The sequence below is a fragment of the Microtus ochrogaster genome, linkage group LG4 (genome assembly GCF_000317375.1).
Source record: "Microtus ochrogaster isolate Prairie Vole_2 linkage group LG4, MicOch1.0, whole genome shotgun sequence".
Taxonomy (NCBI): Eukaryota; Metazoa; Chordata; class Mammalia; order Rodentia; family Cricetidae; genus Microtus; species Microtus ochrogaster.
In genome coordinates, this window is record NC_022030.1 from 26,134,827 (window position 1) to 26,152,235 (window position 17,409).

Here is a 17,409-nt window from a genome sequence, read left to right on the forward strand (position 1 = left end):
TTCTGGTAAAGGGTGATCCTCTGTAGCAGTTTGTGAGGCTTGTACAGTTGTGTGTGTAGTGGGCCAGGAGGTCTCGGTTCTGGTAAAGGGTGATCTTCTGTAGCGGTTCGCCCTGTGTTCTTGTTTCTTTGATGAATGGGAAGAGTGCTGACTCTTGAGCTTGTTGACTTTTTACGCCGTTAGGACACAGGAGACTAGAAAACAGAAATTGTTTCATTAATGGATGTAGTGATCAACTTATTTCTCATATGCTCTGTTTTTTGCTCATTCTGGTGCATCTGTGGAAAGTTCACAGTGTTTCCCAGATCCTTCTACTTGATGGTCTAGATGAAGCCTTGTTTACTGGTTATGCTGGCTAGCTTTATGTCAAGTTAACACATATGAGAGGAGGGAACCTCAATTGAGAAAATGCCTCCAGATGTAAGCAGATAATCCTGTAAAACATGTTCTTAATTAATGCTCATTGTAGATGGGGATACCCCTGCTTAGTGGTCCTGAATTCGATAAGAAAACAGGCTGAGCAAGCCGTGAGGAACAAGCTAGTAAGCAACACTCCACCATGGCCTCTGCATCAGCTCCTGCCTCAACATTCCTGCCCTGTGTTTCCATCCTGACTTCCTTTGATGATGGACAGTGATGTGAAGTATAAGCCAATAAACGTTCCTCCACAAGTTGCCTTGGTCGTGGTGTTTTTTTACAGCAAGAACAGTGACTCAGACAGGGATATATCTTATTTTTAAGGCATGACCTGTTTTTGTGTGTGTCTCAACTGATTGGCAGAAATCTAATGGAAATCTCTCCATTTGGCAGGGTCATAGTGTCATTGTCTTTAGTATCTTCTTCTTTGATAGACAATCCTGTGTTTAGTAGACTTGTAAGACCTTTTTGTGGGGTGAGACTTGGGAAAGCATACAGAGAAAGGTACAAGGATTGGTTGATTCTCTTTGAGTGTTTTACTGTGGGCCATGGCCCACATTGCAACACTGAGAGATTTGAAGGACACCAATAAAATGTACTGACTTGACAGCACCCAAGTCTAGAACTTGGGACATTTATGGATAAAATAATGATAATCAGTTCAGTCAGGATTCCTCTACTTTGTGGAGGATGTTGTTTAAAATAGTGACCATAAATGATATGCCGTTAACTGGTGTTTACTCCTTTCGTAGTGAGTCATACTAGCTTGCTTCCTGAGACGCTCTTCTCTAATAACTAGCTTGAACTAACAGAATGAGTTGGTCTTTTTCCTTGCCATCATGTCATTTCCTTGTAGGCAAAACCATCAGAATCACTTGTAAATGTTAGTATTCCATGCAATCAACTTAAATATCTTGTCTTAGCCTGAAGTCTTATCACCAAAGCCCTAGTCATTCCTTGTATGTAAACTGTTTTACTTGTCAGTCTTTTTCCTGATGCGATAATTGCTGAGGTCACAGGGAGGAGGTCTGTCCTGTTTTGCCCAGAATCAAATAGTTTGAGAATAAAACAAAGAAACAGTGCTGGAATAAATCATATCATATTCTCAGAAACTTTAAGTAGAGCATATTGTTTCTCCTGGAGCTAAGTGAGCTTGTTAACACGACTCTGGCATTTGGCTATCTGATGTAGTCATAGCTGGATAAAACAGACCAACTGAGGTGTCCCACTCAGAGCAGTCAAGAGTGCTTGCTTCTTGGGAGCAGTTTGTTTGTAAGTGAAGGAGTGTAGAGATGAGATGAGCATTTCTCCTTTATTAATTATAGAGGGATCAGTGTACCTCTAGGAATGCAACCATTTTTACTTCCTCTGGAAGGAGGAAGTCTTTTCTCTACCTTGCTTAACTGCTTAGCCATTTCAGCTAGACAGCTGCTTCCTTTTTCCAGAATTCAACACTCTTACACAGCTTTCTCTGCCTCTTATCCTTTCATCTCGTGACAGAATTTCTGTTGTGCTTGTTGTTAAATGAGTGTTGTTATTCACATTTTATAATGATGTACTACATTCTTCTCTACAGTAGTTGGCTTTGATTGGATTTAGTGTCTTTCTACCTTCTTCAGTTTTATATTCAGCACTAGTGGAGCTCAAAGATTTTCTTGCATTAGTGCAACTATGTTTTGCAGCTGAATGGAATTACCTTCTTAAACTTAGCTAGGGCACCCTGAAGACTGTAGCCTGGGGTTCTTGTATACTGTTGCAGCAATGCTATCTTAATATGTCTTCAGCGTAATCCATTAGTTCTTTACATCTTGACATTGGGTTTGATTTCCTATTACCTAGTTCTTATGTCTTCTTTTTTTTGATACAGTGTTATGTTTTGTAGAGCACCTTTATTTTATTCATTTATATATATTTATATTTATTTATTTTTTGAGACAAGGTTTTTATGTATAGCCCTGATTTTTATGTATAGTTCTAGAATGAGCTCTGTCAACCAGGCTGGCCTTGAACTCACAAAGATCCACTTGCCTCTTCCTCCTGAGTGCTGGGATTAAAGGTGTGTGCCATCACTATCAGGTTCAGGGTACCTTTTAAAATGCCATCCTTATTAGAAATACATGGGAGATAATTTTTTGAGAACTTACGTATCTGAAAACAAACAAAACAGCCCCCCCCCCCCATTAAACCTCTAGTTCTACTTTCAGGCTTCATTCAAGTTTTGGGTGCAGATTTCTGCTCTAGAAATTCAGTCATTCAAGATTTGATGATACTGCTCTGTGGCTTTATTTAACATTAAGTTTGAGGCATTCTTAATTCATTCCTTTGTGTGAATCTAAATTTTGTTTGAAGCCTAGAGAATCTTCTTCATAGCTAGAATTGTGAAATTGCATGGTGATTTGTGTGCTGATGTCTCTTTTGCTCATCTGTGCTAGAATGTGGACGAACCTTTTCAGTTTGGAACATTTAATAGATTTTTAAAAGTTCCTCCAGTTCTACAAGTATGAACTTCCATGTAATCTTGGATTTATCAGCAATGTTCCTCTGCTCTTAGTGCCAGAAGTTAAACTCTGTGCTCTGCTCCCAAATACTCAGAGCCCCGGTATTTTCTCTTGCCCAGGAAAGCAGTCTCCTGCCATTGTGGACCAGGACCAAGGGCCATGTCGCAAGTAATGGAGATGTCTGAGGGTTAAGTGGTGCTTAGCAGATTTTGAATAGTACTGTTTTTATCTCTGTCAGACACATGTGAACCAGTTCAGACTTGTAATACTGGTTTGGGTTCAGCTTTCTTAGTGTAAGTTCTAGAAATGTACCTGCCTCTTTTGATGAATTCAGTGGGATTTGGCAGTTGATATTAATGAGCATGATGAATCGTAATGGTAATGAAGGTATTTCTAAGTATTTGTAAACATTCTCAGCAAAGTTGCAAGACACAAAATCTACATGCAAAAGTTAGTGACTTTCTTATATACTGAAAGCAAACTCTTCCAGAAAGAAATCAGGGAAAATATTCTTTAAAAGTATCCAGGAATAAACCTAACCAAAGGAGTGAAAGACTTCTACATTGAAAACTTGAAGACACTGAAAAAAGACTCCAAAGAAGATACCAGAAAATGGCAAGATCATCCATGCTTCTAGATTAGCAATATTAAAGTTATGAATGGTTATATTATCAAAATTAATATACAGATTTAATACAATCACCATCAAAATTCCAATGACATTCTTTACTGAACTAGAAAACAGCCCAGAAGTTTATATCAAACGTAGAAAACCATGAATAGCTGAAGAATTCCTAAGGAGATAGAACACAGCTGAAGGTATTCTAATACCTGACTCAGAAGCCTACCACCCACCTATAGTGTCAAGACCAAAACATACTTTCAGAAAAATCAGGTATGTAAACCAGTGGGACAGAAGAGAAGATCCTGAGATAAACCCATACGTCTCTGACCATATAATGCTTGACCAAAGTGCCAACACATGCTGCAGGTAAAAAACCAAAATATTGGGCTGGAGAGATGGCTCAGTGGTTAAGAGCATTGCCTGCTCTTCCAAAGGTCCTGAGTTCAATTCCTGGCAACCACGTGGTGGCTCACAGCCATCTGTAATGAGATCTGGTGCTGTCTTATGGCCTGCAGGTGTACATGCAGGCAGAATATTGTATACATAATAAATAAATAAATATTAAAAAAAACCTTCAACAGACGTCTTTCACACTGTAAAAAAACAAAACAATTCCAAGTGGATCAAAGACCTTAATGGTAAAGCCTGAAAACAAAAACAAAAAAACAAAACAGAAAATACACTTAAAGGTAAAATGTAGACAAGAACCTTCTGAATAGGAAATAACCCCCAAAATTATTAAATGAAACTTTGCAAAATTAAAAGCATCAGTAAAACGTATAGCCATTTTGCAAAAGAGGATAAAATCCTTGCCAGCTGTACTTCAGACAAGAACCAATATCTAGAATTTATGAAGTGCAAAAATTAAATAGTTCCTCTAAAATGAAAGGAAATGAACTAATGAAACAGACAATTCTCAGAAGAAACAAAAATAGTCAATAAATATTTACAGAACTGGCTCTTGCCAGGTGTTCTCGTTGGAGTGACATCGTCTTTAAACCCTGCGTGACAATTCCTGACACACCGCCGTGATGCCCAGGGAAGACAGGGTGACCTGGAAGTCCAACTACTTCCTTAGGATCATCCAACTTTTGGATGATAATCCAAAATGCTTCATTGTGGGAGCAGACAATGTGGGCTCCAAGCAGTGCAGCAGATCCGCATGTCCCTGTGAGGGAAGGCTGTGGTGCTGATGGGCAAGAACACCCTGATGCGGAAGGCCATCGGGGGCACCTGGAGAACAACCCAGCTCTGGAGAAACTGCTGCCTCATATCCGAGGGAATGTGGGCTTTGTGTTCCCCAAGGAGGACCTCACTGAGATTAGGGACATGTTGCTGGCCAATAAGGTGCCAGCTGCTGCCCGTGCTGGTGCCATCCCCCCATGTGAGGTCACTGTGCCAGCCCAGAACACTGGTCTGGGGCACGAGAAGACCTCTTTTTTCCAGGCTTTAGGCATCACCACTAAAATCTCCAGGGGCACCATTGAAATTCTGAGTGATGTGCAGCTGATAAAAACTGGAGACAAAGTAGGAGCCAGTGAAGCCACGCTGCTGAACATGCTGAACATCTCCCCCTTCTCCTTTGGGCTGATCATCCAGCAGGTGTTTGACAATGGCAGCATTTACAACCCAGAAGTGCTTGACATCACAGAGCAGGCTCTGCACTCTCGCTTCCTAGAGGGTGTCCGGAATGTTGCCAGTGTTTGTCTGCAGATCGGCTACCCGACTGTGCCTCAGTGCCACACCTGATCATTAGTGGGTACAAGCGGGTTCTGGCTCTGTCTGTGGAGACTGAGTACACCTTCCCACTTGCCGAAAATGTCAAGGCCTTCATGGCTGATCCATCTGCATTTGTGGCTGCTGCCCCTGTGGCTGTTGCCACCACTGCTGCTCCTGCTGCTGCTGCTGCAGCCCCAGCGAAGCCTGAAGCCAAGGAAGAGTCGGAGGAATCAGGTGAAGATATGGGATTTGGTCTCTTTGACTAATCCTCTCAAAACAACCAATTCAGACAACTTAATCCAAGAAACATGGAAATAAAAGCTTACTTCTTTTAAAAAAAGAATATTTACAGAGCTGTTCAGTGTCCTTAGCCATCAGGGAAATGCAGATTCAAATAACTTTGAGATTCCATCTCATCCCAGTCAGAAGCGATGACAGGATATCATGGTGAGGGTGTGGGGAGAGAGGACCTTGCTCACAGCTGATGGGCGTGTAAGCTAGTGTAGCCTTTATGGACGCCAGTGTGGAGGGTCTTGAGAGAATACAGACCAGTATACCCTATGACCTGGCCACACCACTTCTGAGCATATGTGTTCACAGGACTGCATCCTAGCACAGAGGTACTTGTGCATCCTGGTTCCTGCTGCTTTATTCAGTATGGCAGGACGGGAAGCCAGCTTGGTTGCCCATTAGTAGATGACTGGATAATAAAAACCCGACACACAGTGGAAATTTGCATAGCTGTAAAGATAAGTGAAACTGTTAAATTTGCAGAATAATACATGGATCTGTAGATTTTTTAAAAGCAGAATGACCCAGACAAGACAGAGACTGCATGTTCTGTTTCATATAGGAATTTCAGTTTTTTAACACACACAGACAGAGAGACAGACAGACAGACTGGGGAGAGGAATATGGGCAAAACTTGAGAAATTAGGAGATCAAGAGAGCAATTTTTCCGAGGAAGGAACAGACAAGGGTATCCATGTGGCATGAAAACAGAAAGGAGAGTGGGAAGACGGAGGGGTAGGGTATAGAGGGTGGGGATGAAGGGAAGGGAGGTGACGGGGCAGGAGAATAAGCCATAACAAATTTTGCTTGAAAATACCATAATGAAGCAGTACTCGATATGCTAATTTAAAGAGCAAGTAATAAAAAGTCAGAGGGATAAGCCTCTATGCTGTTATTAATCAAAGCTAATTGTATGCATGTTGGTATGTATTTCAGTCTCTTTGTATATGTGCATGTTCATTTAAACACATACATATTATACTATAAAAGGTGTATACATTTTCATATTTTTAGAGACAGGGTTTCTCTGTGTAACAGCCCTGGCTGTCCTGGAACTAGCTCTGGAGGCCAGGCTGGCCTTGAGCTCACAGAGATCAGCTTGCCCCTGCCTCCCGAGATTTTAATGGGCATATAATACTGATTTTTATGATTATACTGTAATTTGTTTATTTAGGTTTTCCCCCATCTACACACTCTATTAAGACTTACAGAAGTAAAAGTGTAAGCTTAAACTGTTACGGAGTCTGTGTACTTTGGTGTACTGTGAGGTAGATGAAATAGGACTGTTAGAAGGTAGATGCTTTTATAAAATACTGCTGTAAGTTTATGTTATTTTAAAAGTAACTTATAAATCATTCTTTAACTTTGGGATATCTACTTTAGAATGCTGCGCACTAGAAATACACTGCCTTTGTCATTTTCTGAGCATTGAGTCAAATGTCTTTGTTTACAGCTGGGCTCAAAATGCAGAGAACTCAAAGACATTCACTTTGGCCAGTGTTACAAGATCTCAGATGAAGGCATGATTGTCATAGCTAAGGGCTGCCTGAAGTTACAAAGAATATACATGCAGGAAAACAAATTGGTAAGTACTTGGTTTCACTCACACTGTTCTGTTTGTTGCCCTTTGAATTCCTTGGATTTTGTTTACAAATTGTCTTCTGGCTATCAAGTGGCAAATCCTACTTATTGAAAAGCAGAAATCTCTTCCAGACCTTTTTACGGTGCGCTTGTCTAAGCGGATAGATGCTTGTTTGTGGTGCGTGGTTTTTAAGTATCATTCACTAACGTGCTTATTGTTTGTTTAAAGAATTCCAACAGTGAATTAACTCAGGTCAGCTGGAATAGATAAAACTTGTTAGCAAAACCTGTCCATTATTGGAGTTTCTGTGGTCCCTCTAGGAATTATAACAATTCTAGATTAAGGATATTTTAATGCTCAGGAATGTATACATTTATAAATAAAACTTTTTACTTAGAATAGTGAAAAGATAGTATCTAGTAAATTTGGGTAGATAATCTTGATAATTCCATAAGTGTTATATTTTAGCACATAATATGTGTTTCACATGTATTAATGCTCTGCTCAGTTTTCTTTTATTGACATGTAATCACATAAGATTCTTTGTTTTAATTATATCCATAATGTTGCACGAACAATAAAAACCCAGAGACAGATATTGGGGTTCAACCTGAAGATCAGAAAAACAAAGCAGCGTAGATAAACTAGAGACCTTTTACCTCTACCAAGTCTTCAGACAGAATGGGCAAGATCCAGTCTCCATGAATCTTCAAACTCCACTTTGCTCTGAGCTTCTGTCTCTTCCCGTTTATATCTCTTTCTCTGCCCAGCCATATTGTTCCTGTCTCCACCTCCCTAGTGCTGGGATTAAAGGCGAGTTATTCTAACTGCTGGGATCACTTTTATGTGAGCGTTGTTTCTCTTTTAGACAGATGCAATTTTGTGTGGCCCAGGGTGGCCTTAAACTCACAAGAGATCCATCTTTCTTTATCTCCTGAGTCCTGGGATTAAATGTGTGTGCCGTCACTCTCTGGCCTGTGTGGCTAAGTATTATGGCAATCTTTATTTATTAAGACACCAATAATATACCACTATACATAAAGCTATGCAATCTAATTATATATCTAATTATATGTCATTTCTTTATTAGATCAAACTCTGATCTTTAGCCTCCATCACTCCCCATTTTCCCTTTCTCTAGCACCTGGTAACTGCGAATTTATTTTCTGTTTTTATGAATTAGCCTATTTTATATGATTTATACAAGTGGAATTACATAGATGTGATCTTTTGTGTCTTTTTCTAGGTTCATCCATGATGTACCTTGTATTCGAATTTCAATCCTAATTATGGCTGAATGAAATGCAAAGCCATTTATTTTTAACTGATAGGGACATCATATCAATTACCAGAAATTACTATTATCACTTGGGAGGAGCTAGTGGGAGTTTCCAGTGTTGAAAATAATGTATTTATAAAAAAGACTTGCTTTTTACTTACGTCTTAAAATGTAGACACTTTTGTTGTCCTTTTTGGTTTTTAAAATTTTTAAATTTAAAAAACTTTGAGATTATAATATAATTGTAACATTTTCCTCTTGCCTTTCTTCTCCATTCAAACCCTCCTCTGTACCCTTCCTACTCTCCTTCAAATTCATGGCCTCTTTCTCTAATTGTTATTGCAGACATACGTATTCCTGCAAATGACTTGTTTAGTGTGTATAGTCATTTGCGTTTGTGTTTTCAGAGCTGACCTCTTGGTGTTGAGTACCAGTCAGTGTGCTCTTCCCTGGGGAAGACCCCTCCCTCACTCCAGCTTTCCTTAGTTGTTTGAGGCTCTTTTTGTATGGTTGAGGCCTCACGGTTTTTCCCCATCCAGTTTGGCAAGTCTTTTGGTGTCATCATTGTTCAGCTCATGCTCGGGTGGTCACTTTGGTGAGACTTTATGTGTGTAGCTTCTGAAGTTACTAGGAGACACTATTGCTCAGCAAACTCCCTGTTCCTCGGGCTCTTATAGTCTTCCTGCCTCCTATTTTGCAGTGTTCCCTGAGCATTAGGTGAGGGAATGCTTTGTAGATCTATCTGTTGGGACTGGGGTTCACAGTAGCCTTTTGATTCATTCTGGTTTTTTGTAGTGGTCTCTCTTGCAAAGAGAAGTTTCCTTGTGGTGAAGACCACTTGTCTGTGGGTATAATGACAAATGTTTATGGATTGTTGTTAGGGATTTTGCTAGCTTAGTAAATTAATGGTTGCAGATTCTCCTCTAGTAACCATGATTTCACTTGTACTGAATAATTAGGTAAATTTCCAGTACCAGACAGGATTGGTCTTCCAATCCTGACCAATTACTGACCAGGTTTTAAATCCAATATGAGATCTGGTGGTTACCATCAAGGTATGCTTGCCACTACTACACCCTTAGGATTATCATCCCATGCTAGGCATTGATGTGGTTCATAGGTGTCTTAAGTGGGTAGGACTGTTGGTTGTCTCCTTCCTTTGGAAGCTTTCTTGGTGCTTTCTGGCACTATGAATGCTTGTGCTTAAAGGTGACCTGCTGCACACTGCGCCCCCGTCTCCGTCTGCGCTCTATGCGCTACAATACAGTTTGCGAGCTTCGGGCAAGGGGCTGGAGGTTGAAATACACAAACACCACAGAGACAGACAGATACACGAACGTCTAATCACTGTTACAAAGCCCTTTTTTTTCATAGCACCATGGAGGCTTAAATACCCAGCCGTCAAGTGGGCCAATAGGTGAAAAGCCCATCCTCTGATCCTCAAGGCACAGCTTTTAGTAACTCCAATCAGAAGGCTCTAGCAGGGAAGAGCAGCTGAAGGCCAGGACTCCAATTGGTCCCAACAGTGACCCATTCTTTGTGAATGTGATAAAATGCCTTACATGTATGAAATTGAGTTGTGGAAGGAGTTTTCAGGCATCACCTGTCTGTTGAGATGACAGTATTTAAAAACTACTTAAAAATTGAAGCACTATGGCTTAAATTAAGTGCTTTTATTACCTCAAAATATGGTTTTACATTGAAAATACACAATAAAGAACACCTCACATTTCCTTTTAAAGTTGATAGTAAAGTAATCACTTGAGAGTGTATGGACTTATAGAGAGTTAGGTTTTCTGGGTTAGATAGACTGACATTTTGTTTCTCAGTTGTGTTGTGACCCTGTAAAAATTATGGACGATCATTTAAACCTCATTTGCTAATGATGTTATATTAATATTTGTCTTTCAGGTTATAGTTGAAGATTAAATGTCATAACAAATACTCAAAAATTGCTTAGTACAAATTCTGACCCATAAGATATACTAGGAGCGTAATAGCCCAATTTACTAAGCATTCATTTTCATGGTACACATCATAAATTAAAGGTTACTAATCCTATGTTAAACATTTTCTAGTCTTTAGTAGGAATATTTGTTGCCTTGACTGACACTTGTTTTCCTGTTAGGAAAGCACAGAGGAGTACTTCTGTTGTCACCTCAGGATTTAGCTGATGGCCTTCCAAAGGGGGTGCTGTTCATGCTGGGAGGTTATGCTTTATTTTCTTACTTTTGTGTCCATGTTGTTTTGCATTGATAACGTGCCATATACCTAAATCCGAAGGATGTAAGATCTGAATTTGGTTTTCATGGGGGATTTAAAGTTCTGTTATAAACCTTAAAGAGAAGCCAACATAATTCTCACTAAGGTTCTTAGAAGGAAGTTCAGAACTCATTGAGTGCTGCTGGATGATTGAATCAGACAACTAACTTCTCATAGGACTGCAGCATATTTGTGTAATAAACTGAAATGTGGAAGTAGTCAACTGTGTTTGTTTTGACAAGTACTATTGCTCATTTGCCAATTACATTAACTACTAATAGATGTATTTAAGAAGGGACACTGTGCCAGACAGGATGCTATACAGTTTGACTGGTGCTTTGATCAGCCTTCAAATGAACTCTTACTCTGCTCTCTCGATAAGGTGAATCTTCTCCAAGACTATTGGAGCTCCTATGCAGTTGACTGTACACATCTTTCATTTTAAGCTTTGGCCTTTAGATGGCAGCATTGTCTCGGTATCTGTTTCACCGACAGCTTCTTCATCCTTGATGCAAATACAAAGATGCTGCTGTGAGGCTTCATTTACAATTTTTGTCTTTCAGTTGGTATTAGTGGGGATAGTTCTCTTTGTGTCATGTGAAACTAACTGCATGAAGAATGTTACAGGTTGAAATTGTCTTTGCATGTGAAGCAGAAGATGTGAATGTTCTTATATCTGAGAAAGAGACGAGAGGATGCAAAATACAAGAGTAGGAAATCTGCCCATCACGCAGAAATTGTCAATACTATATTAAAGTTCCTGCTGCTTTTGAAGAAATAAAGTAAGGCAGCTTAAATATCTGCCGTCTTGTATTGTTGTTTCCCATTTTCTTTTTCTAAAGGGAGCTGTAATAATGACCTTTAAAAAGTATTTTAACGCCCACGTGGATAACATGTTGTGTAATTGTCTTCACATGTAATTTATATCTCTTGTCATGTGGTTAAGTATTTGATCTCATAATATATGGTCAGCCTTTTTTTGGTATTTAATTTAATTGTTGAGGTCTAGCCACAGAGGCTATGTAATTCATTTCTTTAACTGCTACTTATCTGTTATATTCTCCTGCTATCTGTTCTTAATTGAAGTCACTTATATTGTGCCAGACATTTTTGTTGTTTTAGACAATATTACAGCAAAATCTGTGTGTGAGTCTGCTGTGCTTATTGAAAGCATTTCTGCATGTATAGTCAAAGACAGTTTCAGTTTCAATTTCTTTTTACTAAATGCTAGGTCACTCTCATTAAGTAAAGTGATTTAGATGTGCTTCCTGATAATGGCTTGTCCTTTCTTTTGAGGGCAGGGAGTGTCTACTCACCTTCTCTCTTCTCCTTTCCAATGCAGACATAAAACAGATTCAGTCAATAATGCTTTAGTGATATATGAGTTACATGCTATCCAAATATATTTCTTTAAATACTTTGGGAGTGTGCTTTTAAAAAGAAGATACATTTGAACAAATAAATAATAGCTATATAGTTTAAAGATGCAGAATCAACAGTTTTTGGAATTTTATTTTAAAGAAACAAGTAAATTTCTTTTTTTTTATTGAGAAAAGGAAAAAAAAAACAAGTTTCCACCTCCTCCCAGCCTCCCATTTCCCTCCCCCTCCTCCCACCCTTCCCCCCAACCTCCCACCCTTCTCCCCCTCCCCCCACTCCTCTCCCCCTCCCTCTCCAGTCCAATGGGCAGTCAGGGTTCCCTGCCCTGTGGTAAGTCCTAGGTGTCCTCCCCCTCCGTCTATATTTAGGAAGGTGAACATCCAAACTGGCTAGGCTCCCGCAAAGCCAGCACATTACGTAGGATCAAAACCCCGTGCCAGTAAATTTCTTTCAATTTAGACCATCCCAATAATGTAATTTTTGTGGGCTATTTTTGTTCAGTGAAGTTGGGGAGTATTTGGAGGGAAAACACATGTAGTTGTAATCAAATAGACTAAAGAATTCTTGTCAGAATGCTGACTTATATGCTCTGTTAATTAATTGGCTTTATTTATAGTATTTGAAAGGTGAATATAGTTGAAAGTAGAAATTAGTTAACAGGATATCAGTTCACTTTGGCATTCTTTACTAGGTCTTGTCATTCTCTTTTCAATTTATTGATATCTGAGTGTGTCTTTGATATACCAGATATCTTATTAACAAATGCATTTAGTCTATCATTTTAAATGCATAGTAAAACAAGAATGAATGTGTGTCTATTTCTACCTATCCTGTGTGCCAGTGTTGTATGGAGGACAGGCAGTGACTTGAATAATGTCTAAATAACTTTTTTGGTAGTGCATTAATATTTTTACCCCGCAGATTTACTTGTCTTTATTTGTTTAATAATATTAAAATTATTCGATAAACTCAAGGACTTCATCAGCTGATGATGGAAATGTCCAGATACTAGCAGAACCTCAGAGGAAGTTAACTTAGAGTTAGTTAGGATACAGACAACCTAGTGTGGAAAATGTATGGTGGATTATGCTCAAAGTAGGACACTATAAATACTATTTCTATATTCCTTTTCTAAAATAACTTTGGTGTCAAATTTTTGATTACTCCCTTGAGTTTAAAATTTCCAGTTATAAGTAGATAATTCCTAGTTGTTGGAGGTCCCTACTTGTGTCTCTTGTTTGTTTGATGAGTAATTTAAAAATTTTTATGCTCTTAAGTCTTTTTATTTATTTTATTTCTTAGGATTGCATATTTTAAGAAATTGAAAAGATGTGAGCAAATCAAATTATCTCTGAGATACAAGAGCGAAACTGCTGTTTGGGCTTTGCATTCGATGCTGGTGCCAGGAGATAGTGTGTTAAGATAAAGAATCACATCATTAGGCTTGGCAGATAGAAATTTATAAGGCTGAGTGCCAGAGGGATGCTGGGAGTACATTAAGCTTGTCATTTATGAGCACTTGTTTTCCCCAACTACTGTCTAGCTTGCCAGTCAGCAAATGAGAGGTATTATTGGGATCTAGGTAGAAGTTGGCTAATGGTTTCTCTATTCACAGTAGTGAGGTGCTAAGGTTTGAGGTTATCTGAGGCTTAACTTCATTCCTTATTTTAGTGGTTAGGCTTAGACAGAAGAACTGGAGAATTAGCTTTTCGCCTTTTTCTTTTTGCTTTTCCCCCTTTCTTTCCTTAAAATTTACCTCTCTAAGTGTAGTTTATAAACTGTTTTAATCTGGTTTACAGATTCATAATTTACAACTTTTCCTTTATTTTATTATTATTATTATTTAAAAGACGTATAACTGTGAACACTCTGTGACACTTGGCTTTTCACATATATGGTCTTCTGCCAGAATCTGTACAAGTTATGTCCCTGTGTAAACCTGTGTGGGTGGTACTGTCGCTGTGGGTGCCGCAGATTTACCTACTTATGTTATAGAGGTTGTCTACATTGCTCTTTTTTGAAATCTTTGCTTTTTAAAATAAAAATGGTTATTGTAGTGAATTTTTACAAATATAGTCAACATACATTTAGGTTTAGGCAACTATTCAAACAAATACTTGCCCAGTCTCAAAATCTATATTATTCTATATAGCTAGAATAGCCATTCTGAAGTCATGGAAGTCAGAAATAATTCTGAAGTCTAAGTTTAACTGAGCTTTGTAAATTTCCTGTCCATTTCATGTTTATGGTCTTATATACCACAAGCAAGGAAAAAAGACAACAGAGTTGAAACTAGAAAACAATTAGCTTCCTATCTTCTTTAAGACTCTTATTCTTTTTTCTGCATTCTGTCCATCGTTACCCAATAGTACTCTTTTTATTCTTCTCATATATGTTTTACCCATAATTACAGCTGTTTACATATATGCATGTTTTTATTATAGCTAAGATCTGCATATGGAAGAGAGCATGGGATCTTTTTTTCTCAGACTAGGTGATCTCATTTAATATTATATATTATAAGGCCATCCACAAATTTACTGGTTTTCCTTTTTCTTTAGAGTAGAATAATAATTCCCTTTTATGTATGTGCCAGATTTTTATTATTTGTTCATGTTTTGGGCTTCTAGGTTGTTTCCGTTTTCTTGCTGTATTGAATAAGGCAGCAATAAACCTAGATGTACATGTCTCTGAACATAAATGCAAAAATTCTAAGCAAAATAGTTGCAAACCAAATTCAGGAGCACATTAAGATGGTCATACATTATGGCCATGTGGGCTTCATCCAGGAAAAGCAAGATTGGGTCAACATATGTGAATTAATAAATGGAATACGCTGTATAAATAATCTTCCACATCTGATATAATTCATCCTGTCTTTTTGATAAAAATCCTCCAGATATTAGAAATAGATGGAACAGACCTCCAGATAACAGCAGTTGTACAACAAATCCTTTGCCAGCATTATACTTGAGACAAACTAGAGCATTTCCTCTCACGTTAGGGGTGCGACAAGGATAGCCAAATAAGAGGTAAACACAGGAAAGGAAAAAGTCACTGTTAATATTTGCAGATGACGTGAGTTAACACCTGAGACCTTAATATTTACTGAAAAACCCTTAGCTCTGATAAACACATGAAATTGTAGGGTATAGAATTTATATAAAAAAGTGGTAGCTTTCATATTAAACCACCAACCAGTATACTCTTAGAGGAAGAAATTAGGAAAACTACCTCATTTATAATAGCTTAAAAGCAACAATAACAACAAAAACCAAAGAGCAAACCAACAACACACCTAGGAATATGCCCAGCCAAAGAAAAGAAAGATCTCTGTAATGAAGACTTGAAGACACTGAAGGAAGAAGTGACAGTATCAGAGGATGAAAAGACTTTGCATTGCTCCTAGATCGGCAGAATTACTAGTGTGAAAACAGCTATACTACCAAAATTGTTTACAGATTTAATGTAACACATAGGCCTCATTCAGGGTTACTGTTGCTGTAATGAAACACCATGACAGAAACAGCCTGGGAAGGAAGGCTGTGTCCCCCCCCCCCCCATTACAGTTCATCCCTGAAGGAAGTCAGCTCAGGAATTCAAATAGCAGGTACCTGGAGGAAGGGACTGATACAGAGTAAATGGAGAGGTGCTGCTTACTGGCTTGCTTCCCCTGCCTTGCTCAGCTTGCTTCTTTTAGAACCTAGGACCACCAGCCTGGAGTGGACCCAGCCACAGTGGATTGGGCTCTCCTCCAATCACTAAGAAAATGCCCTGCGGGTTTGCCTGCAGCCCAGTCTTCTGGAGCATGTTCTTAATTGGGTTTTTTTTTTTTTTTCAGATGATTCTAGCATGAGTCAAGTTGACATAAAATTAGCTAGCTGAACATATTAAAGTTCTGATGTTGTATTTCACAAATCTAGATTAAAAAAAAAAAACCAAGGATTTTCATGGACTCAAAAAAGGTCACAATAGCCAAAGCAATTGTAAGAAGTAAGGACATGTGTTCTTACTACAGCACTAGGTGGTAAGAACAGGGAGACCAATGGAATAGAGCAAATTATCTGGGCATAAACCAACAAAGTTATACCTACCTACATTTGATAAAGGTGGCAAAACACACAGTGGAAACAAAGATGGCTTATTCAACAAATGGTGCTAACAAAATTAGATATCTATCTGCAGAAAAATGAAACTGTCTGTATCTTTCACTTTGTATAAACATGAATTCAAAATGGATCAAAGACTTTAAAACCCTAAATACTGAAATCAACTAGACAAAAGCATAGGGCGCACTCTCAATGACATCAGGCTAGGCAACAATTTTTGAATAGAACTCAGAAGCCCAGCAGCTGGCCCAGGTACCAGTGGATGGGACTCTGCGCCCTTAAAAGCTTTTCTGCACAGCCAAGGAAACAGTCAGCAGAGGTGACCCACAGAAGAAGATACACATTTGCTAACTAAGAATTAAAAAAATTAAATACCACTGAAATAAACTGCCAGTCAACAAATGAGCTGATGAATTGCACAGTTTTCAAAAAGAAACATAAGAAGCCAGTAACTATTTTTAAAAAATGTTAAATTTACCTAGACATTGGGGAAACTCACATTTATAACACTCAGAGATACCACTTTATCTGAGTCAGAATATTCTTCAAATATTTGAAAAAAATTAAAGAATATTTTTAGTTTTGTCATTATTATTATTATTTTTTTTTGGCACGTGTGTGTTTTGCCCAGATGTCTGTCTGTAACCAAGTGTGTGTGTGTATTTTGCCCACATGTGTGTCTGTAGCTGAATACATGCCTTGTGTGTGAGGAGGCCAGTACAGGACATTGATACCCTGGAGTTAGAGTTCAAGGTGGTTGTAAGCTTCCATGTAGGTACTGGGAACTAACCCTGAGTCCTGTGGCAGAGCAGCAATGCCCCTCTCTGCTGCGCCATCTCTAGATTCGTTCTTTATAATTTAAAAAGCTTACTATGATTTTCCCCTCTTATTTACTCTAATAGTTTTGTAGAATCAATTATTAGGGAATGAATGACCCAAACAACACATAAACAGATATTTTGTGTAAAATTATGTTTGATTTTTTTCATTTTTGCTTTTCTTCTCTCTCCCTGTCTCAGTGTCGTATAAAATGACATTTGGATAACTTGAGGGGAAACTTCTTTTTATTTATTTATTAAAGATTTCTGTCTCTTCCCTGCTACTGCCTCCCATTTCCCTCCCCCTCCTCCAATCAAGTCCCCCTCCCTCATCAGCCCAAAGAGCAATCAGGGTTCCCTGCCCTGTGGGAAGTCCAAGGACCACCTACCTCCATCCAGGTCTAGTAAGGTGAGCATCCAAACTGCCTA

At 38.6% G+C, this 17,409-nt stretch overlaps 1 protein-coding gene and 1 pseudogene across 1 annotated transcript in view; both read left to right on the forward strand.

The window, feature by feature from the left end:
- Positions 1–17,409, forward strand: part of Fbxl17 (F-box and leucine rich repeat protein 17) — a 465,763-nt gene that overhangs the window by 29,349 nt on the left and 419,005 nt on the right. Inside the window, exon 3 of the mRNA XM_005361339.2 lies at positions 7,004–7,135. Within this exon, the coding sequence (XP_005361396.1) occupies positions 7,004–7,135 (132 nt within the window). The remainder of the gene's footprint in view (positions 1–7,003; positions 7,136–17,409) is intronic.
- LOC101984593 lies at positions 4,572–5,545 on the forward strand (annotated as a pseudogene).